General features: G+C 48.3%; 1 protein-coding gene across 3 annotated transcripts in view; it reads right to left on the bottom strand.

Annotated features, from left to right (window-relative positions):
- Positions 1–12,318, bottom strand: part of SEZ6L (seizure related 6 homolog like) — a 159,960-nt gene extending 147,642 nt beyond the window's left edge. For all 3 annotated transcript variants that reach the window (XM_090291691.1, XM_090291692.1, XM_090291693.1), the window contains exon 1: positions 12,033–12,318. In XM_090291691.1, coding sequence (XP_090147817.1) covers positions 12,033–12,126 — 94 coding nt within the window. In that variant the 5' untranslated portion in view covers positions 12,127–12,318. The remainder of the gene's footprint in view (positions 1–12,032) is intronic.
- Positions 12,319–23,752: the final 11,434 nt, after the last annotated feature.

The raw sequence follows: 23,752 nt of genomic DNA, 5'->3' as shown, positions 1-23,752 counted from the left end.
ATAAATGAAGTCGGTAACGTTGCTCTCAGCAGGCCCTGTTGCTGCTCTCTTCTCTGTCCCTGGAAGTCTGAGGTGGTCATTGAAGGTTCTCTTTAAGTGATACACTTGTTAGTCCTATTAAAGAGAGACACTTTTTTTTCCCCCTAGAAATGAGGTGGGTAAGACCAAACCAGTTTGTTTTGTGTAGATATCAACCATGAGTAGAGACAGTGGCCCTGGAATTCATCACTCACAGCTCTGGGCCCTTGAAGAGAGCTGCCCCCTGCGTGGAAGACATGGGGAGGTGGGACAGGAGGGGGAGGGGGAGAGGGGGAAAGAGAGAAAGAGAGAAGAAGCAGAAGAAGGAGGAGGAGGAGAGCATCTGGGAAGGGAGGGAAGGGGAGGAACAATTGGTATTTTTGAGTCATATCTGTGTTTGAAGAATAGTTAGATGCTAAATTCTTTGAGGACAAAGGTATATTTTATTCTTCTCTGAATCTCTAGCTCCTACCAAATGCCTCAGACAGAGGTCTTGAAGGAAGAGAAATTAACTCTTGAATGAATAAATGAATGAGTGAATGAATGATCCTAATCCAGCCCCTGAGCCTCAACTTCCTCATCTATAATCAAGTGGCTGTAATAGTTGTCCTTGTAGTTTTGCTCATGATTAAATGAGATTCTATAAATGAAGCCATGGCGGAGATTCTCACGCATTATAGGAGTCTGTTTCCATCTTAACCTTTCTAGGGCTCTACTTTCTTTGGAAGCAGGAAGGAGCATAGGGAAAGAGATAAGATGCAGACTGCCTTCTGGAAGCTCCTGAGAGCAAGAGGGCTCACGCTGGACCAGGCTACACCCACGTGGTTCCTTATCTGGGGTCAAGTGGCTGATCCATGATGAATACCAGCCAGTGAGTGACGGACTCACCCACCCAGATCCCTACTTATTTCTTGGAACCATGCTTTTACTAGCCAAGATAAGAAAACACCTTAAATTGGGAAGCAGCTTTTAGATGTGGTTGCTGTAAAATCAATGCTCCTCTCTGAACTCCCACAGAATGTTTTAGCCACGAGGCTCCTGCAGTTGTGAATTCTGTTCCTCTATCAAGACTCTTGGGAAAGGTCATTCATTCATTTATTCATAGTCGTATCTATATTGAGTCTCTAATTTGTGTCAGGTACTGGACTAAGCTCTTGATGGAAAATTTCTTGTTTGTGTCTTCTATCAACTAGATGAACAAAGTACAGTCATTTTTTCCCCCCTGCCCATCCTTTTCCCATAAAGCACATACAACTTGCCCGAGGTTAGGCAGCCAGTAAGGGATAAAGCTGGGACCCAGACTCAGGTCTCTGGGACTCTACATTCTGAGCTCTGGTCCGCGGCCATATGCCAGTGAGTCCCTGCTGACTGCCCTGTGTGTGCCAGGCTCTGGGCTAGGTGTTGGTGACACAGATGAGAGGAGTTCTTAGTCTGTGAGGAAGACAACCATGCATGTTGTGAACAGGCATTTCCTACATACTAATTAAGAATAATTACATTGCATTTATTCAACAACTCTGTGTTTACGGAGCTTCTGTTAGATGTGCTGTGAAGCCGTGGGGATTGAGAGCCAAATGAGTCACACTCACTGCCGTGGAGGACGTCAGAGGTTACAAGGGGAGACAGCTTTCAAATACCTGCGCCTGTGGGAAAGTGATTAATGGTGACAATAAACCATTTATTCGTGTACCCCATGACTGGACACCTGCTATGTGCTATAGTCTGAGCCTAGGTCCTGGGCTGGGTATGCAGTAATACCACATCCTTTTGACTTGCCTATGATAGCAAGCATAGGACTAGATACATGTATAATGCATGATGCTGCTGTATTTTATCACATGTTATATATGTTACTATAATTATTGAGCTCTTGCTATGCTCCAGCTACTATTCTATGTGTTTCACAAGGACAACTCATGCCTCCCCACTAGAGTCCTATGATGTGGGTCCATTTATCTATCATTCTCCTTTCACAGCCGAGGGAATGAAGGCTGAGTGAGGGTAAGGCACTTGCCTGGAATTACAGATTGGGATTAACGAGAGAGAGCTGAGGCTTTCCTTAAAGGCAGCGGCAACAAGAAAATGTTGTTTTTACCCCAACTGAAGTAAAAGTATGCAAATTAGACTCAACCTATCTTTTTTATTTATGCCATAAATTAGGCAAATTTTCCTTCCTGAAGCCCTGGAAAACTAGACCTGATTTTCTTTTGCATTCATTTTCGAGGTGATTGGCCCAGATTAGCTTTACAACTTGGTAAACCTACTTTAAAGGTGGGGCGTGGAGGTGGAGGCCTGATTAGAAGACTGCAGGGGAGGAGAAGCTGAAGGAGCTCCCTCTGTCTCCCTCTGCTAATCATGCTATGGCTGAGTGGGGGATGTACTTCCGTGCCCAGGGCTGCCACAGAGAGGGACCAGGTTGTGCACGGTCACAGACACTGCAGTGTAAAAACAGCTCCTCCTGGAGTTGTGTGGGGATCCGGCCCTATGCACTGCGCTCTTGCCACCCACCCTGTGGAGCCAGGCAGAGGAAGCGCTGGGCTCTCATTCTGTACAGGGAAACTGAGGCTTGCGCTGTTAGGTGACCCCCTCCAGCACCACGCAACACACAAATGGCTCAGTGGGGATCCACTGCCAGGCCTGTCTCACTCCTAATCCACTGCTGAGACCACCACTCTCAGCAAGCTGACTCTTGAGTGCGTCCTTTCAAACACCGCCCTCCCCTCTCTCCATAATAATAAAGCTTCAGAGAAACCACGGTGGTACATTATACCATCGCTGTGGCACTAACACCACGCCTGGAACCACAGGTTTCCCCACCGATTTCTATGGTTACTCCTAAATGCATTGTTCTCATTCCCAATGAACGAACGGTTCACAAGGAGGGGGAGGGCTCCTGGGACCCTATCTGGAAGCTTCTCTTCCCTTTTTACTCCAGCCTAATTTTCAAAGAGGATGATCACCTTTTAATGCCTAAATATACCAGTTTAGGATGACCCCTCTCGCATACTCCTATCATAAGTTATTTTTTTCCTAAGTCAAGTTTAGCCAAATGATGTAAAGACTAAAGACCACAGTTTCCGCAGATGCTTTTGAATCTTGTGCCCTCCCAAATTTGAGTCATTCATGGCCAAAGAATGCATTTCATTCTCTCATTCACTCGCTCACTCATCCATTCAACAGAATAGCTGAGGACAGAGAGAGAATAAGAGCCAGCCCCTGACCCCGAGAACCTCACTGTCCTGCGTGGGAGGGAGACAAAACCCACAGCTGTAACATGCTGTGATTCTTCTCAGCTGTCTTGGTTGTGTGAGGCACCTTGATGAATTTGGATGGACTGGCAAAAGGGTTCCAGAGCCATCTCCTAGCAAATTAAAAGGGTCGAAGAAGCAGCAATCAAGAGCAGCAGAGCAAGTGTGTGAAATGTCATTAGCGGTGATTACTCGCCCAAAGCATAGACCTTAGTGGCCTCATGTTGTGCCCCATGGCACGCTTACGACACAGATGACTGGATTCAGCATGAACAGCCAACCCATTACCTGAGCAGGACAAGCCATATTCTCCTTAGGAATCTGAACCAGGAAGAAGTTGAGTTTGTCTGGACTGCAGTAACGTTCAACAGGACTTTCTGTCAATATGGCAATGTTCGCTCTCCCATACATGGCAACTGAGTACTTGGAATGTGGTTAGTGGGACTGAAAAACTCGAATTCTAATTTAATTTAATTTTAATTAATTCATATGTAAAACTGAATAGTCACAGGTGACTAGTGGCTACCGTGTGAACCCAGGTGCAGAGTTTGAGCTGGAGAAGCCATGATGGCCCACATACAGGAAATGAGGGAGATCTATGGCGAGGGAGCAGAAGAAGCAGGCAGTGGAGAGGCAGCCGGAAGCAACTGACAACAGAGAAATCGATGCCATGAAATAGAAATGAAGAGAGAAGCCAGTCCCTGGAACATGCTTGACCCAACATTTGGGGTACTCTTCAAGCAAGCCTTCTTATTCTTGAACTATTCTGAGTGTGTCTCTGTTCTCCGCAACCGAAAGAAATCACGGTTCCTCTGTTGGGAGCCAGCAGTGATTTGAGAATCCGGGGATCAGCTCGGTGTCACAGCAACACTAACAATAAATCATCACCATCACTGTCAACACCCTCCACCATCATCTCAGAGTTAAGTGACTTGTCTAAGACCACACACTTAGGTTGGAACTGACATCTCCCCGACTCCAGCGTCTGCATTCTTTATTAAGCTACACTGCCTTGCCAAGCTGGTTCTTGGTCCTGGACCAAGGTTCCATCTTGGCATCCTGAACTCACTGATTTATGATGCTAAGTTTTGGCACATGTGCACCTCCAAACTGGGAAAGGATGAGACCAGAAAAGAAAACTGTCACCCAGTGGCTCTTACCCATTTCTCTTCCCCATAAGACTTGTCCCAAGCTCCAGATCCCACATATTAGACTGTGCCCACCCACCTTGCTCTAACCTCCAGTTCCTGGATCGTCCCTGGGGTCCGGCTACTGCTGCCCAAGGCTGGCCCTGAGCACATCATGTAAGCCTCACGTGACCATCCCCTGGCTCTCACACTCCATATTCCTGCTGGGCTTCTCAAGCAGCCACTCTCCACAATCCACGTGAGAGCAAGGAAGAACAGGAGGGGCACCTGTGCCTCCCCGAACCTGTATGGTTTACTCTTCCTTGCTTGACTTGAGCCATCTGCTTGGATGGCACCTTTCCCAGGTGAAGCTGGCCCACTGGTGCCTCAAAAATTCAGGTGCCAAGTCAGGAGGGGAGGGAGCTATGTCTCGACTTCAGCTTCTACTAAAGCTCCTTTTATGTAGTCACTCTGCCATGGCCACGTAATGGACGTACGCGAGGCGGTAATGGATGTCATTGCTTTAAAGGAGACAGATGCCCTTCAGGCTTTCATTGCCACACCACTTTGGGTCTCAGAACATGCAGAAATCCCAAGGAAGGCAAGGATTCCACTGTTCTTAAAAAGGGGGAAGGGAGTCACTTTAGAATGGGAGTCAGAAGATAGGAGTCAGAGGTTCGATCCTGACTCCGCCACTCACTTGCAATAGGACCTGGAGTAAGTAAGTGCCTTCCTGTCTTTGGGTCTCTTTCCTCAATAAAATGAAAATATCAGGGAAAGGACCAACGCAGCTGGGGACCCTGAAGAACTGCTACAATCTGATTAATATTACAGACTCCAAGAAGGAAGGGTACCTTGTTACATTTTTCTTTTTTTTTTTTTTTGCAAAGCCTGTCTATAATAATGCCTCCGCCACCCAATTACAAGAGCCCTGGGAAGTGGACAGAGTATAGACCATCACCCCCATGCAAGATCCAAGATCTAGGTCTGGGAGACAAAGTGGCTTGTCCAAGGTCATGCCTCTAACAGAAAGCAACAGATTTGAACTCAGGTTGTTCTGACTCTGAAGCCTGGGTTTTTACTCACTTTGCTGAACTTTCCCAGTTTTCAGCTGTGCATTTGCTGCATTGGCAGTTACCCAGGACCCCAAGAGAAGGAGGATTCCACAACTTGGTTGTGCCCAGAAAGTTTCTATTTTGGAACGCGCTAAGCCACAGGCTAAATAAGTGCAGCCAATATTCCTTTGGAAAGAAAGATGACTTCAGAAAGGACCCATTAAATGGCCCGACCTGTGGCTCTGTGTTTGCACAAATGTGTTTTTTTCTCTTTACACAGTGTGTTTCTCTCCTTCTCTATCTTCTAAGTTTTGCTTCTCCTCTTTTTTTTTGTAGAATTCTTCAGTGACTTCACATTTATTATCTCCTTGCTTTTCCTCTTAGCAACACTATTATTATCTCCATTTTTCAGATGAGGACCTGGGGCTCACACCGGCTGCCAAAGACCACAAAGACGTAGAAGAGCTGGACATTAAATTCAGATCTTAGGACTCTGATTAAGCCTCCTCACATCTATGATTAAGACGAAAGGCAATTTAACATGATTTTACAAATGGGTTGAGCAATTATGTTGGGTTAGATACAGGCTAAGAAAGATGTGGATGAGGATTCAGTTGAGATTTTTGAAGAGTTCATCATCTAGTGGGAGGGAGGCATATAACTGGTAACTCATGTATTCTCGGTGCATAAGTTACCCATGATAGAGAGATCAAATGTGATGGGGGGCTCAGGAGGTCACACATAACTGATACAGAGAGGCAAGAGGCAAGGGAAGGTCTCACAGAGAAACACAATTAGGGACTGGGTTTTGAAGTTCACTAGATGAGTAATAGTAGTAATAATGGTGAATTTTTTACTGAGTGTTTGCTGTGGGCTACACATATCTACACATATTGATGGTTCTTGGCAATCTTGCAAAGGAGCCATGACCCTTCCATTTTGCATATAAGGCCAAAAGAGGTTCAGAGAACTAAAGCACATAGCTCAAGATGCTGCTGCTAAAATCAGCCAACTGGGGACTTAACCCTGTCCTTCCTGAACTCCTTCCACTGTACCACCTCCAAGGATGGCAGCAAGGCCGAAGGAACAGCGTGAGTCAGACAAGAAGGACGCTTCACCCAGAAGCTTTCAGAGGAGGTCTGGAAGGTTGGGATGAACTGTTTTTCCATATGGCGGGCTGACTTGAGACCCCTGGCATTTGCCCCTGGATCAGAGTCCTGTCAAAGCACCTGGATTTCCAAGCTTGTATCAGCTCCCCATTTGGCCATTGCTATATGATACCTACACACTCATGCCCTAGTATCTAGACTTTGCAGTCAAACTTGGCTTTGAGTCCTGACTCCATCAACTGATTGGCCATGACATCTTGAGCAAGCACCTTTACCTTTCTAAGGCTCCGCTTCCTCCTCGGAACTATCTAGACAGTGACACCACCTGATAGGCTGGGTGAGGATCAAATGAGTGAGTATAGGGTGGGCAGGTGGATAAGTCCTCTGGCACAGGGTAGGACTCCATTAAATGGCAAATAGCAGTGTTGTATTTTGTCATTCTCTCACAACAAGCCCAGAAGGAACACTTGGGGGTGTCGGGGGTCATCAGCCTTCCATGTCTTCACCTACTTCCCTGAAGTTTGAACTGTGTGAGTCCACTTATATGAAGATTTTTTTCAATAAAGATGTACAGTACTGTAAACGTATTTTCTCATCCTTATGATTTTCTTAATAATGTTTTCTTTTCTATAACTTACTTTATTGTAAGAATACAGTATATAATACATATACAAAATATGTATTCATTGACTGTTTATGATAATTGATTATCAGTTGACTCTTAGTAGTTAAGTTTGGGGGGAGTCAAAAGCTATCCTTGGATTCTCGACTGCAGGGGGGTGGGGATGTCAGTCCCCCTCATCCCCTTGTTGTTCAATGGTCAACTGTAAATTACATCATCACGGGTCCACTGACCTCCTGGGAACTCAGCGTCCTTTTATTGTTCCCTAAAAGCAGTCCTGTTCTTCACCACCCCCGACCTTCCCCATCACCAAAGGGCTGCTTCAGATGAACTACAGTAACCGGAGGATTATGCGAATATGCCAGTCCAGTAAAGTAGTGTTTACCCAGGGCTGTGGGCTGTGGTCCGGACTCCGCAGCCGGGCCTGGCTGTCTCAGAGAGGACTCCTCCGGTGTCATCCCAGCCTCTAGTGGACAACAGCAAACACCGCGGCTCACAGGCCTCTCTGTTCCAGCGCTGAGCCCACGAAGTCCCGGGGATGCAAGGAGAATGGGAGGGTCTGGAGACCTGTTTCAGGTGTGAGCATGTGTGCCTGCCTAACCCAGCTCCCACTCACTCCCGTGCCCCTCTCTCCACTTCCATGGGTGCATCATGTGCCCAGAAAGGGAAGCCTTCTTCAGGATCTTCACTACCCCCTGTAGAAATCTCTGCTCTGGCTGCTGGCGCCTGTCCCATCCGTCAGGGTAAGCTCAGATGCTCCCAACTCAGGGAATCCTTCACTGACTACCTCTGACCAGAACTGAACACACCCACCTGCAGGATCTCATAGCACTCCGGTATCTCCCTCCCAAACATGGACCAGATCGCTCGCGCAGCCTGGGCACTGGCGGTTCACCTGTGGCTCCCTCTTGCCGGCTACCCTTGCTGTTACAGGGACCCCAGCATATTACTCTGTGTCTGCAACACCCAACATGGGGCCTACAGCATGCTCAGCAAAGGCTCAATAAATGAATGAATGAGTAGATGCCTTTGCCAGAAGACTCTCTTCTTACATCTTCTTTCCTAACCATGAACCTTCCATCCTACCTCTGTGGTATCATGAACTCTGTTTCCTAATGGTAATATTGAGGTTCAATGAGATACAGTATGAAAGTTTGGAAAGGAAGAAAGTTTGCACCAGGCACCAAAAATTCTCACCTGCCTCAGGCAGCATATAGGTGCTGGAACAACACCCTTAGCCCACCTCCACCCCCTCTACTTTGGCCTAAATGATCCAGATATTCACGGCACCATGTGGTTCACACCAAGCTTTGGGGATTTGTTTCCTTGGCACCCATGCATAGGGAGATTTGCTTTTTGGAAAACAAGGGAGAAATGGGAGTAAACATTACTTGAGCATCTACTACATGCCAGGCACCTTACAAGGAAGCGCTATGTAATCATTACACCCTTCCCTCCAGCCTGGGACCATCAGTCACCCACACCCCTACTCCACAGGCAGTGGAATGAATGCTCAGAGAAGATAGTCCTGCTGAATGTCACACATTCATAAATAGTGAAGCTGGACCCATACTGAGATCATTCTGATTCCAAAATCACAATAGTTCTTGACCAGAACCCTATAACCCTATCTCTAGTGCTCAGCTCAGCCAAACTCCCCAGAAGAGCCTGGACAATCCCCTCTGATGTTCTGGAATTTGGATCCATGAAGGAACCACACACTGGCATAAAAAGGGCAGTTGAACTCTGTGTTCCAACGATGCCCTTCTTGGTGCGGCCTCCTGCCCTCTTTCCATCTCTCCTTCCTCTTTTTCACTACGCATATCATTTCATCAGTAACCTCTCAGAGACATAGAAGTCAACTGTGTTGAGCAGAGAGAGAGAGGGTAGAGGCAGTGGTGGGGCCATCTCCAAGCTGCAAGGGCTCCATCCCGCTCACCTTTGGCATTGTACACACCTGGTGCCTCCAAAGGTCAGAGTGCACCTCTTCTGCTCTCAATCACCAACTACAGGTTTGAGCGCCCCTAGTGGAGGACTGCGCTACTGGTGTGTTGCAGAAACTGTGGACCAAGGATGTGGACCAGTAAATTAAGCCCTTTGGAATAGCTTTTCAAATAGCAGAAATTAACTTGTGAGCAAAACCAAAAGCCAAGCCACTCCAATCAAGAAACATCTTTTTGCCTTGGAAGAGAGAGGAAAGGTATACAACCTTATTTTTCTAAAGTCTAACCGAGCCGTGCGAACACAATGAGAATACCTCAAGCTTAGATAAGGTGGCCCCTGGCAGGAGCTGCCGAAACTCCATGGGAAGGAATACCAATCTATAATGAAAATGGTCATTAAGTGAACCTAACAACGGCACACATTAGAGACTAGAGGAAGCAGCAAATTCGAGCACTATTCAATTTGCTTTATTAATTCAAGAGAAAAAGAAAAGAAACTACACACAGGCTGTGCAGTCTTAGCACGTAGTTGCAATTATTCCCCATGTGCATATCTTAGACAATAAGAAGCCTCTTCAGAAACAAGTTACACTTTATACTTATTCATGCCTTACAGCAAAATGGCCCAGAGAGTCACGTGACCTGCATGAGAATGTAGCAACAAGTCCCTTTCAACTATTTACAAATTCCTCTACTGCACTGCAAACAGAAGGACTAGATTGCAACACAGAGTCAGGGGAATGGTTCTCCATCTGACGTTAGGGGAATTGGGCTCCATGTTAAAAATAGAATTTATTGTGGAAGGTCAATTGTTTCCAAATGCACCATCAGAACTGGCAATGCTCATTGGCTACCCTCACTCCCTCCTGATGACTCAGAGTCTCCGAGTCAGAACAACATGGTTATTAATGAGCCTTCGGAAGTAGTACATCGGTTGACTTTAATTTGGCGGTGGCCTGAAGTTAATTAAAAAATATGCTGGCTAGCCATAGTGTGGAGCTGGAAAAGCAACATAAAACATCTTAAAATTAGCATACACACATTTTGTGTTTGAAGCCAGCGAAGGAAACAGGATATTGAAGTCCTTCTCTTGGATAACAATTCAATATGGGCCATTAAGACATTTTTTTCCTGAAGGGTGGTATATTGAAGAGTGTGGTCCTCGGAGGTAGAATCACTTTAGAAAAGCCAGCAAGCCACAGGCAAGCTTTAGGTTCTTTTTGTGTGTGTCAGCCACAACATGGCTTCTAAAGGTGGGGAGCGATGAGGGAGGGAGATCTGGACTCCGTTCAAGGCCACCAAGTCATTGTTGGAAAGAGGAAGCTTAATTAAGAAAGGGCACACTATGGGGGGGAACGGTTTATTTCAAACCGATTCTCTTCTCTTATCTTTCCCAGAGAAACTGTCCAGACCTTGAGGAAATTGTGAATATTATTGCCTCATAAGTTGGAGCGGGGGGGGGGGGGAGGGGGGTTGCTCTATGGATAGGCTTTGTTAAACAAAAGGTGATGAATTATTTCCTTCACTCTGCATTCCGCCTCCACGTTTGAAGGGAAGGGGGTGGGGGATAAAATGCCTGGTTCATGCGGTGGAGGGCACTCCAGGCCTTGGGGAAGACTTGAAGGGAAAGCGACCCAGAGCTGGGGCCCAGGGAGCGGGGAGCTGTCCGCAGCCCTTGGTGCTGAAAGCAGGTGCGCGCGCCAGGGGCCCAGAACTCCCCGGAGAAAAGGGGCACCACCTGTCCCCCAACTCCGGGTCAAGACGGTTCAAATGAGAGACGAGGTAGAGTGTGCGCTCTCCGACTTGTCGTCAGCCTGGGCAGACCCTGCAACTGCTTGTTTTTTTGCCACGTGAGGAGCGCTTTTCCTGGGAAAGGAGTTGGACCTTTCAGAAGGGGAGACAGGGTGGTCTACAAGCCTGCTCTGGAGTCTCCTAGTGACCTGATCAAACCCCCCAAGCTCATGGGGTTAGCTTGGGGTGAATTAGGCGCTGTACTCACCTCTTCATCTCAACCCCCCTCCCCAACTTTTTCTGGGGTACCTCAGCGGAGTGGAGAAGAGAGTGCAGCTCCAGGTTTGAGAAGAATCCACTATCCTCCACTCACCGTAGACCCCCCTTCCGGACCCTCAAGCACATGGTGGGTGAAACTAGCAGCCTCCCCCCACCCCCAACACTCACAATTCTTAACAGTGTTTAAAGACGCTAGGCTGTCAGAGACAGAAAGAAGTGGGGAGCTTCTCAGGCTCCTGACTGTGACCTGACATCTCCTCTCCCCACTCCTCCCGCCAAGTTCTGAGAACCCTGAGCCCCCTCAAGTGGCCTCTAGGCAAAAGCCACACCCTAGTTCGGCTTCCAGACACTTCACTTGGTTGAGATCCGTCCTCAAACCGGGTCTGTGGGACAGCCTGAACCCAAAGAAGGCAAGAGGTCCTAGAGTGGGAGGGAGCAACGCTGTGATGCCCCCGGACGCGTGTTGGAGTCTAGTCCTCAGTTTCAGGGCGGGTCAGCTGCCCCCCTTCTCATCTCCCAGAAAGGGTGAGGATTATTTGGCGCCCAGCCCCGGGTGCGGCTGCAGAGAGCTCCGGGAATCTGGGGTTTGGAGGCTACCCCACTCCAAGGAGATTCTCTGGGGCTGCAAAGGGGAGTCAGCCCCACAGCCGGGAAGACGGAAAGGGAGCCCGCAACCCGAGCAGGGAAGTGCCGGAGTCCTGCAGACACATCCCCACCTCCACACTCCCATCAGCCGGGCCAAGGGGACACCACAGTTCCTTGCCCCGAATTCGGGCAGCCACCCCCTCTCCCCACCCCGGCGGGTAGTATGTGAATGGCCCGGGGCAGCCAGGACCCCCAGCCGGCCCACACTCACTACAACTTTGCCCCCTCTCCCGCCCCAGCCCTCCCGGCGCTTACCTCCCTCCAGAGCGGTGGCAGGGCTCCCCAGGAGCAGAGCGAGGAGCAGGGAGATCCCGCTGAGTCCCGCCGCCGGCGGCCGGGCCGCTGGCATCGTGGCTGCCGGGGGCTTGGGGCCGTGGGCTGCGGGGCGGGTGGACAGCGTGGGAGCCCGGCAAGAAAGGAAGGAGGGAGGCAGCGAGTGAGGCCCGGAAGGTGGGAGCGAGGGAGGGGGCCGCGGGCCAGGGCAGCCGCCGGAGCCCCGGGGCGGACGCGCGCTCAGCCCCGCGATCGCTCTGGCCGAGCTGCGCTGGGCGCAGGGGAGTGAGTGAGGAGGAGCCGGCGAGCAAGCGAGCGAGGAGCAAGCGGGAGGAGGGAGGGGGCTGGGACTGAGTTGGTGCCGAGCGAGAGCAGGGAGGGAGGGGGCGGGCAGGCAGCGAGGGAGAGGGGCCGACGCCCTGGGTGCCTGCCTCCTCCTCTGGCCGCCGGCCAGCCGGCCCTGTAAAGTTTAACGCCAATTCCTCCTGCGACCTGGGGGCCGAGCGTCGCTTCTCAGCGGATGCTCACAGAAGGCCAGCGCCGGCGAGGCGAGGCTGGAGAGCGTCAGGACCATTTTCCAGACGGTGAGATGAAGGCCTCAACACGCAGCGCATCCTTCAGCCTGGGAGCAGCCTAGAGCATGTCATTGTCCATCCAGCCTTCCAAATGGATTCCAAGTCCAGTTCTCTCCGCTGTATCTCAGCCCTCCCAGGCCTCTTTGGGCCCCAGCCAGCTCTCTTCCCTGCTAGCTCTCCCATGTTTCTAAAGTAGGTCCCCAAATCTAGAAAGTCTCAAATTCTACGGATCTCATAAAAGCTGTCAATCTCCCTAGAACAATACAAACAGCCACAAAATTGTGCACCCAATACCTGAGGGCTGCTTACCCCTCTGAAGTCCAGCCAAAGACTGTAAGTGGAAATGTCCCTATGTTCTAATCTGAGTGCCATCTTTCACATCCCCGCTGTCAATAGGCCAAGGCTTCCTTTCAGCTCAGCTCTTTGCCCTGGCTACACCCCGTTCCCCTATCTGAGCTGGAGTTCAAGGCCCACCCTCATCTGCAGGGCTGGTGCCCAGCCCTGATTCTCAGCAACTTGCCTTTTCTCCACAAGTGGAAGTGGTGGTGGTGGTGGACATACAAAAGGTGAGGGAGACAGGCAGATGCTTGGGGACAGGCATTAGACAAGGACTAGATGGGGACAGGTTTGGAGACTGTGTGGACGACCTTTGCAAACCCAGCCTGCTCCCCAGGTCTCCCCTCCCAATAAGAAACCTTCTCCCCCCTCCCCAACTCCACCTTGCCACCCTACCTACACCCTGCAGCCTGAGCAGGCAGAGGGAGCAGATGGAGAGCAGGCTGCATCAGAAGCAGCCTTTAGCAGAGCCGTGGAGCTGGGAGTCCCTGTGAAGACTAGGTGGAGCAGGACAGGGGAGGAGAGGAAGCACTTAGGGCCAGAGAATCAAAAGACCTTCTCACCCCCACCCACAGCCCCTCATTCATACATTCATTCAGTGCCCTTTTACAGGGTACTCACTGCTGGTCCAGACTTACATTAGGTTCTGGGGTGCAGAGACCCCCCCCCCCCAGGAAAACCCAATGCTTGTTCTAAGAAGCTTCCATTCCCAGCAGTAAAACCAATTGCATTTTAGAAAGAGCAAGTTGCCCTGGCCAGTGTGGCTCCATTGGTTGAGCATTGTCCCACAAAGCGAAAGGTCACCAGCTCTGCTGCTGGTCAGGGCACAAGCCTGGGTTCCAGCCTGGTCCCAGGTTGGTGCTTGTGTAAGAGGCATCAATCCATGTTTCCATCCCTCTCTTCCTCCCTCCCTTCCCTCTCTAAAATAAATAAATATCAATAAATAAAAATCTTTAAATAAAAAAAGAAAGAGGGGGCTGAGGCTCAGGGTGCCTAAAGCTTATTTTTCCTCTGGGGAAGAGGAAGCACCTACTTGCTTTGCTGTATTAGGCTGGGAGCTCTGTATGGAGTGGCCTGGACTGCCCTCCTCCTTGCCACTGAGGGCTGCACAAAGCTAATATGAGTAGGTGCACAAAATACTTGTTGAATGGGAAGGTAAATGGCAAGGGAGGTGGAGGAAAAGCGAAAGGAAGCAGGTTGAGTGAGAGAAGAACAAAGAGGCCAGCTCCACTCCCCGAGGCAAGAAACGAATGTTCATAAGCAGCCTCTGTAGCCAGGCGCATCTACGCGTCCACACGGTGCGTGGCCGCTCATTTCAATTCCCTAATGATCCTGACTGTGAGGTACGGTTGTCTCCATGGGAGCCATAGGAGGGTCACAACCCAGCTGAGGTTGCTTGACTAGGAAGTGGTGGGACGAACCAGGTTCAACGTTAGGTCTTGAGTTCTGAGCCAGAATCCATTCCGCCTCAATATGCTGCTTCCCAGAATTCCCTGGCTGCCCCTATTCTATCATCCGGTGGCTGGTCCCTGGTGCTTCGACACCTCCTTGTTACCAGGAGGCCACACCAGAATCACTCCTTTTGGCAAAAGCATTGAGCCTCTAGAAGATCATTGTTTGCCTGCCGGTATCTTAGATGTCAGAAGTGACATTATAAACCGTTAGCCCATTGAATACACAGGCAGGCATTGATTCATTCCATTTGTCTGCTGAAACACAGCACAGAGAAAAGTCCTGAGAAAATGGGACACAAGACTCAGCAAACTGAAGTTGTAATGGTGAGAATATAAGGGGATTCTCTAGGAGCAAGATTAAGAAGCTTTGTTTGCTTGTTTAAAGAAGAAACCCTCTGATAGGAATAGAATTCTGCAAGGGACCAGAGCAGCATTATAGAGGAAAATCTTCCCCCCATCACAATTTTGATACTCCTTACAGATGAAAAAACTGAGGTTCAGGGAGGCAAAGGACTTGGTCTAGCTTTTGTCTGGGCTTGTACTCTCTCTGTTACCACAGGGCACCTTTGGCCTGGATCCTGGTGTCCGGGTGGCCTTCTGCTACCCACAGCTCCCTGAGGGAAAATCCCAGCTTCTCTGCAGAAGAGATGACGTGTGCCCACAACTGTCCACTGTATATGTTGCCACTTGATCAAGCAGCTCTTGTGCAGTTAAAATTGGCGCAGTGGAAACTGGCCTCAGCTCTGCCTGCTGGGTAAAGAGGGAAATGTATTTAACCTTTCTGGCCCTTATTTTCCTCTTCTTAGGAGTAAGGACAAAAATAAGACTTCTCATGTGGTTTGATTGATACAAGTAGGTAATATCCCTGTGACACAAGGGGATACAATAGCATTTATTTCATAGGGTTATAGAGAGGATCCCAAGAGCTGATGAACAAAGCATTTTTCCCAGTTCATATTGCAGGGAAAACACTGAATTTCAGTCTCAGAAGTTTAGTGTTGTGAGAGACACTGGGACAGGAATTCTAAGTTCTAATCTCTCATGCACTGACAGGCTGTCACTAGGCTCTCTAGGGCTATTTCCCCATTCATCCATCCACCCACCCATCCACCTATCCATCCATCCACCATCCATTCATCCTTCCATCCACTCACCTACCCACCTACCTATTCATCCTTCTATCCAGTCTATCTACAAATATTGTTTGAGCAGCTACTATTTGTCACATGGCTATTAGGTGCTAAACACTAGACCTGATAGTCCATTGAATTCAGGAAACATGAGTGCCCAAATCCTTTCCAAGGTTAATGTTTCACATTGGAGGAAGCAGTATAACAGAATAGTTAAAAGCAGACTTAGAAATCTGACAGACTTGAATTTGAATTGTTTCTCTCCAAACAGCTGTGTGATCTTGAACAACTGACTTAACCTCCCTGAAACTGTTTTAATGAAAGGTTGTTGCTTAGATTAAAGGTGACAATTATTACAAGCATTTAGGATAGTGTACAGAGCATATAGTAAACTTCCTATCCATTTATCCACCCACCCAAACATCTGTCCATCAATCCATCTATTCATCCATCCTTTCAACCAATGTTTTTTGAGCATGTGTAATGTGCCAGGCACTGTTCTGGGCACTGGGGATACACATGTGAGTAAGACAAAGTCCTTGCTCTCTGGAACTTACAGTTAAGAGATACACAGTAAACTCTTTATAAGTAAGAATTTCCCAGAGGCTTAGGATGATTTGACAGTGAAGGAGGCAAGTTGTTTTTGAATGAGCAGAGATGGCCTCTCAGTCCAGGAGACTTTTAAACAGAGAAATGAGAGGCCAGACGGAGGTAACCAGGTGAAGAACTGGGGCAGAGCATATTCAAGGTAGAGGACCCAGCCAGGGCCAGTCTCTGGGGCTGAAAGAGGGTTGTTGCAATCAATGGTAGTCATTGTCAACATGTATCTGTTATGGCATCCTCTGTCTACACAAATAATAATTAATCAGGGTTTGATTTGGAGTTCACCAGAAAGTCTATACTTAGTAATTATGCTCTCCATCCATCAACATACAATGCTGGAAGTTTCGATTTTATTCATAGTCCTGCCCAACCCAAAGCCAGTAGCACATTTCTCTCCCAGGAACATCTGGTGTCGGGAAGGTTTATATCACTGGCAAAAAAAAAAGACAGAGGAAAAAACTCTTTTGTCTTGGAACAAAAATGAAATACAAAAGGAGACACCCTAAAAGGCAAGAGTTTAAAATAATGTCTCAGCGATAGCATAGCCCAGGTGAAATCCACCCGAGGTCTTTGAGGGGCAGGCAGAGACTGACACCAGCGTCTCCTCAGGTGTTTTCACCCTGTGCTTACAGATGAGCCTGGTCTACGCAGTCCTATTTAGGAAGCCCACGGCCACCATGTCACTCTGGCCAGATGATAACAAGGGAATGATCAACTCTGACATGGCCACCCCCATCCAGTGTGTTCACATTACCTGAAAAGAAGCAATTATGTTTCTTTGGTTTCCTTGGAAATGCTTGATCTGTCTATACCACCTGCCCTGGCTCTTGAGAAATACCTGTGCACAGCTGAAATCTGACAGGGAGACAATGCCTTTATTTTCCAATTGAAAATTTACAGAATGCAAAGCGAGCCTGCACAATAGATTTGCATTCTGCAGAGGCTGGTCTGGCCAGATGAGAAGAAAAACCAGTGCACTGTCAGAAACACGGAGGTGGCTGAAAGACAGGGATCAACACGTAGCATCTGACGGGACCCCATAGATAAGTTCCTACAAACCCAGCTGCGAGAGGTCCCTGGGTTTATGTTTTTTGGGTCTCAACAGTGACAACAAATTCAGTGAAAGACATTGCGTATATTTATATACTCGGTGGGCATAAACAGTGGCATGCACATTTTTCAGACCACAAACAATAGCCTGCAAAAGACACCCATGGGCCATTGTAAGACTTTCGGGAGTGCCTGTGTCCTTTAGAATCAGAAGGTTTCCTCAGAGTCAGACATGCCTGAGTCTGAGTCAGAGCTCCCTCCCAGCTGCTTCACCTTTAAACCTCAGTTGTCTAGTCTGTACAAAGCAAGGGATATTAGTAACTACTCCCTAGGGCTTTTGGAACGGGAAGAGGAGCTTCATGTTCTATGCTGAACTAACTACCCATCCTGTAGTAAGTGCTCAATAAACAGAGGCAATTATACTGCGTTATACAGATTGCAAGTGAGAAACACAGCCCAGGTGCCATAAACAACTCTTATCTGGCAGGGTTTATTAGTGTACTTATGTCTAGACCCAGAAGAAAGCCCAGCTGGGGTTTAGGATACAGAATAAGGAAATCCCCCAAGGCCATTAGAGACTGGGCCAATCCAAACCATTTTTCATGTGATGCCCCACTTGAAATTAACCGACAGTGCTGTCCTGCTCAATTGCAGAAACAGCCTCTGCCCTTCACCCTCTTCTCCAACCTCATCAATCTCTTCAGTACAGAATACTGAAAAGGCCAAGCTGCGTCAGGTCCCTGCTGACTAATATCCTGTCCTTTGTCCCTGCTCCCCAGCCAAAGCACAGCCATTGTCCCCAGGAGGACAGAAGTGGTCAGGAAGAAGAGGACTAATGTCTGAGGTCCCCCTGAGTCTCAGGGGTTCCTTGTTTATCCATCACCCCACACTGTTCCTTAGGAAGAGGCCTCATCCAGTATCAGCAGGAACATGGCCAAAGAATTTCCCCTTAGACCATGGGGACGGGCTTGATTTCAGGAGCCCAAAGGGCAGTGGGTAGAAGTCAGCAAGCCGGGAGGCTTCCCCACTAACTCCGGTGTGATGTCTGTATGTCCCCCTGCCCTCTCTGATTTTTAATTCACCCATATGAAAAAGGAATATACTTAGAAATTGTGTTTTGAAATTTGATCACCCTATGGCGTCAGCTCCCACCCAAGAGATGACAGGTTCTACTGCCGATCTGGTGAGAATAAAAGCTGGTATTTTTAAGCATCTGCTTAGAGTTTGCCATTTGATGTCTCATTTGATCCTCACAACCACCCATGGAGGGTTGTATCATTATAACCCACACCCCTACCCTGGTCGGTAGGGCCCTGCGGATCTGGCCCCTCCTTCCCCTCTGAACTTCGCAGTGCTCCCCTTTATGAAGTTCCAGCTGCAAACATTCCAGACTCAGGTCTGCCTCTCAGGCCTTTGCTTTTGCTGTCTTCCTGACAGATCCACAGCTGGCCCTTTGTCATCCGTCTGTGGCCAGCTAGAAAGACAGCTTCTTCAGGTTTAAATCCTTCCTAGCAAGTATCACTATCTAAAATTACCTTTCTTATTTTCCTACATGTGTGCCAGTAGGCTGTGTTATCTGCGCTGTCCTCCTAGAGTCTAAGCTTCATGAATGCAAGGACCTTTAGCAGCATGAAGCATGCAGGTACTTTTCAATACAGTCTTGTTTAATAGTGAATGAATGAATGATGCATTAAACAGAGGCTCCAACAGCCACCCATCAGAAAGTGGGACAGAACTGGGACTCAAACCCAGGGCTGTCTAACTGCCAGCTGACGTTGAAAACCACTGAGCAACACTGCCTTTCTGATGGGGAGCAGGTGAGGCTTCCCAGCAGTGAGATTCTAAACCAGCGGGATTCTCAGCCTGAGACATGATCTAAGCGCTAATGTCTAAATGTCTGTGAGCATTTCAAGTTGTTTCGAGAAAAGGCGACATTCGTGGCACCATTAAAGCATGCTGTTCTCCATCCCATCACTGCCATCCCCACCTATTAAAATAATGGTATGAAAAATAAACAGCCTTTATGGACAATTTTATACAGTGTGTGCATTGTTTGTTTCTCTTACTGTTACCATGGCAGTGATGTTTCCCCGTTAACTCCAGGTTTCTACATGATGGAATGGAATGGAATAAAATTGCTTGGGGGAAAATTGCCAAACAAAGGCTTTTCCTTCTCCGGATGCCCCACCTCCTGGCACTCAAGAGCAGCCACATCTCACCCTGAATTCTTACGCACATGATAAAGGCTGCCTCCTCAATCTATAGCGTCCCAGGGCTCCCCAGTGCCTGTAACGTGAAGGCCAAGGGTCTTGGCATTGCTGTAAGGTCTCTGCTCTCTGGACTCCCCTCCTGTCCCTCACACCCTGGCTCTTCTACACCTCCACACCTTTGCTCATGATGTTCCTGCCACCTGAGCTACCCTTCTTCTTTCCATGTCTCTGTTGGGCCACCTGTTACTCATTTTTTCAAGTTGAAGTTTAACTGTGACTCTGCAATGTCCCCCATCTTTCCCACTCATCCCCAATCTGCAGGAGAGTTCTTTCTTCCCACCTGGCTCCCATGACCCCCTTAAGCAAAGCATTTACCCATAATATGGTCCCCCAGGCTTTATTAGTGTCAAACAGTGTGTCAGGAACACAGTAGGTGCTCAATAAATCCTTGTTGAGCCAAATTAGAAAAAAAAAAAATCAGATGGTCTGAGAGGTGGCCTAAGTGTGGGGTGTCTGAGTGTTCAACCTCATTCTTTGGGAATAAAAAGTGGGGGTTTAAGTCAAAGCCCTGGGGCCAAAGCAGTGCTTCTCAACCTCGGCTACACCTCAGACTCACTGGGAACTTTTAGAAATTGTGATGCCCAGGCTGCACCCCAAGTTAATGATATCATATTCTCTCTGGGAATGAGCCCAGACATCTGTATTCTTTAAAGTTTCCAAGGGGGTAGTCCTAGTGTGCAGCTGGAGGTGGAGAGCCATCACGCTCAAGGTCTGCATTCAGAGCCTGAACCATGGGTGAATGCGAGGGAATAGGGCCTCCTGGGGTCTGGATTGAGCCAAGACCCCACACCCAGTGCTCGGCACACAGCTAGCCTGATTTTTATGCGTTCTATCATTATCCTCCTGTTAGCTACGAAGCTGGCTTTATGAAATTGAGATGCAGAGAGAGGTGAGATCGCCCATATTTACATGGCCAAGTAAGGACAGAGGCAGGATTTGAACCCAGGTCCACCTCTGTCTGGAGCCTATGCCCATGAGCATTACTCTAATATACGAGGTCTGTCTAGAAGATATCCAGCCATGTACTGTAAAAAATAGAGACATTTATTGAAGAAGACACAAGAAACGCTGTACAGAGGACAATGACACCTCAGTCTCCTTCAAAGTAGGCACCTTGGGACTTAACACAGTTCTCCCAACTGCCATCAGCTGCCCCATCATATTTTCCTGAATCTCATCGATGGTCTGAAATCTCTTCCCTTTCAAAGGTAATTCTAGTTTTGGGAAAAAGCCAGAAGTCACAGGGCACCAAATCTGGGCTATAGAGGGGCTGAGTCACCTGGGTGATTTCGTGTTTCACCAAACAACTCTGCACGAGACGTGATGCATGAGTAGGCATGTTGTTGTGATGAAGCTGCCAATCACCAGTTGCCCGTAACTGTGACCTTCTGAATCATCCCAATAGTTTCCATGGAGGAATGTCCAAGCTTAATGCAAAATTTGATGCAGATTCATTGCTCTACTTGCTCAGTCATTTTGAATGTGACAGCCACATGGTACACATGCTCACTCAGCTGCATCTACCGCCCCCACTGACTAGTACAGTGAAGTCGTCATTGTTCACACACATGCATTCCAGTCCACTCTCTTTGGCTACCAGGTTACATCGATGTCACGCCAACCTTCTCATTATAGTAACGATAGCTGGACTTTTTCTGGACAGACCTCGCATAGGACAAGTGGGGCAGCAGGGAGGAGCGCCCTGTGTACCAGGCACAAAGCCTACTTCAGAGGAGGTCCCCTGCCTCATTATGGTGCGGGTTATGACCTTTCCTCCCTCTGTGCCCTGTTTTCTCCCCTCCCCCTCCCTGACTCTCTTTCTGGGTGTCATCTGTCAGTCTCTCTGTGTGTCTGGACCTCTGTGTCTCTGTCTCTGTCTCCCTGTTTCCCTCCCCCTCTTCTCTTCCTCTCTTGTGCTGAATCAGCCAGTAGCTGGGCTGTCTGTGGTCCCTGACAAGAGCAGCCTGAGGGACTGGAGGTCTGATGACCACAAACCCCTTAGTGGGGCCACAGCCTCAGCAGCTTCCAGAGCCTGAAGGGGGAGGGGCTTTGCCTGCCTTCACAGGGACCCAGCAGCCCCAGGGAGATGATGGCTCAGGATTGGAGGGGGGCTGCTGAGGCTCCCCACACACGCCACACTGACTCGGGGTTCCAGTGGCTCCTTTGCACGTGCTCTCCTGCTGATGTCTATCGGGCACTTTCTAGGTGCCAGGTCCTGTCCCCGCAGCAACCCTATAAACAAAGTCACCTGCAAAATGGAATTTGAAACAAGAGAACACACAATTCTATTTGCAGGTTTTGTTCAAATCTCAGTGAGTTCTTCCCTGACCAGTGGATTTACAATCACTACCCTTCTCTGTTCCTCCGTTTTTATACCACGTGCTCCACACCCTCCTGTCTTGCTTTATTTCTCCCCATTGCCCTTCTGAGCGCCTGGCTACTCTATGTTTTTATTACTTAAGTTATTTATGTCTGTGTCCTCCAGCTAGAGTATCAGTATTACGGGGGTGGAGACGTGAGTCTGTTTCATGCACTCCTGTGTCCCCAGCACCTGAAAGTGCATTTGCCCATAAGTGGTACTTGCAGTATGTTTATTGAATGAATAACCGATTCCATATTTTACTTAACCCCCAGGTTGTTTTCTTAGTCCATCAATTGTAAAATTCATTCCAAACTTAGAACAGCAGTGCAATAGAGTCCAGCACAGCATCCAGCACATGATTGGGACTTTGTCAATATTGGATGGAATGCATTACCACCTACTACTTAGGTCCCTTTGATGAAAAGGAGCTGATGCTGGCTAAATCAGCCAGAAAAAGGTGGGAGGGCCTTGTTGGAAGGACAGGAATACCTCACAGACCAAAAAAGAGTTGGAAAAGCAGATCTGAGGACAGAACCACAGCAATCCCAGGGATCTAGGCAGCAGAGACCCTTCCCAGTCCTTTAAAGAGGCTGCACTTGGTGTGAATCACTTTGGGTCACCTGTCCACCTCTTGGACAGAGGAATGTGGAGCCTTTTGGTTGACAGGCCCACCAGGCTTGTATCCAATGAGTGGTTCTCAAAACAAAAATATGGTGTTAACACTAAAGTAAAGATGGATATGGATTCTGGTCATGGGGAAAGAACAGGTGCCCATGATCTCTGACATATCAATTCTATTGGCCTCCCTCATATTTGCAGAGGGCTATGTGGCTGTGAATGAGCCATGTAAGGACCCTGATGTTTTAGGTTTTCTATGTTTCTTCCTTCCAGCTATCAGAGCCATCCGAACTGTGAGGGACCAGCAGCAGGTTTAATAGAGGGGCATAAGCATCGTGGCACATCTCTGGACCCTGAAATCCCAGTTTCCCTTCAACCTACCCAAAATCTGCTCTGGAAGCAGGTCCATCAGTCTGGGAATAGCTGATAGCCAACAAGCCATTAGTGTGTTCAGGGGAAGAGGAGCAAACAAAAAGGTAGACTGATTATAGACACCAATCATTGTTTTAATCAGTATAGGTTAGGTTGTGCTGCTGTAACAAGGAAACTTTAAAACTTCAGTGGCTTAATGCAACAGCTGTTCATTTTTCATTCACTAAAGTCCTGTACAGATGCAACTGCTCTCCAGGGCAGCCACCCTCCTCTCAGGACTTGATTATCTAGGTCACTTCAATCTTGCAGTTTTGCTATCTCTACATGTGGTTTCCTGGCCAATGAAAGTGACATACTTCTGTTCACAGCCTACTGGTCAGAAGGAGTCACATGGCTTTACTCTAACTGCAAGGGAAGCTGGGAAATGCTGGGGAGCACATGAGGTATTTAATGAGCTCTGCTCAGAGAGATGACAGAAACACTTCCCAGCAATTAAAGTAATGACAGTGAGACATTGCCTTGTAGGAGGACACATGGAAAAAAAAGCCTTTGTGTGAAGGCTGGGGATTAGAAAGCTGGAGACTTTTTTATTTTATGTTTTATATGCCTTAGATATATATACCCACCAAAGCAGTCTGTTGAGGGGACAAGACCAAATATTGGAGGTGGAGAATCATGCCAGTCATGATCCACATCCCTTACCACATCCCCAACATCCCCTGGGAAACTGCTCACATTGCAAATGAGGAAACAAACCAAGAAGAATACAATGACTTGTCTGAGGTTGCATACTTTATGAGTGGCACAGGCCGGATGGCTACCTGAATCCAAAGTCATGGTATTTCCACTACGCTATGAAGCTTATCAGAGCCATGGAGGGCATTGTAAAAGCCGTCTCTTCACTGGATGAAAATAACAATGATGATGTTAAT

Source organism: Furipterus horrens, unplaced genomic scaffold (genome assembly GCF_987537825.1).
Source record: "Furipterus horrens unplaced genomic scaffold, mFurHor1.1.pri manual_scaffold_11, whole genome shotgun sequence".
In the NCBI taxonomy this organism is placed as follows: Eukaryota; Metazoa; Chordata; class Mammalia; order Chiroptera; family Furipteridae; genus Furipterus; species Furipterus horrens.
Note: the sequence above shows the minus strand (reverse complement) of the source record. Positions and strands in the feature narration are given on the sequence as shown.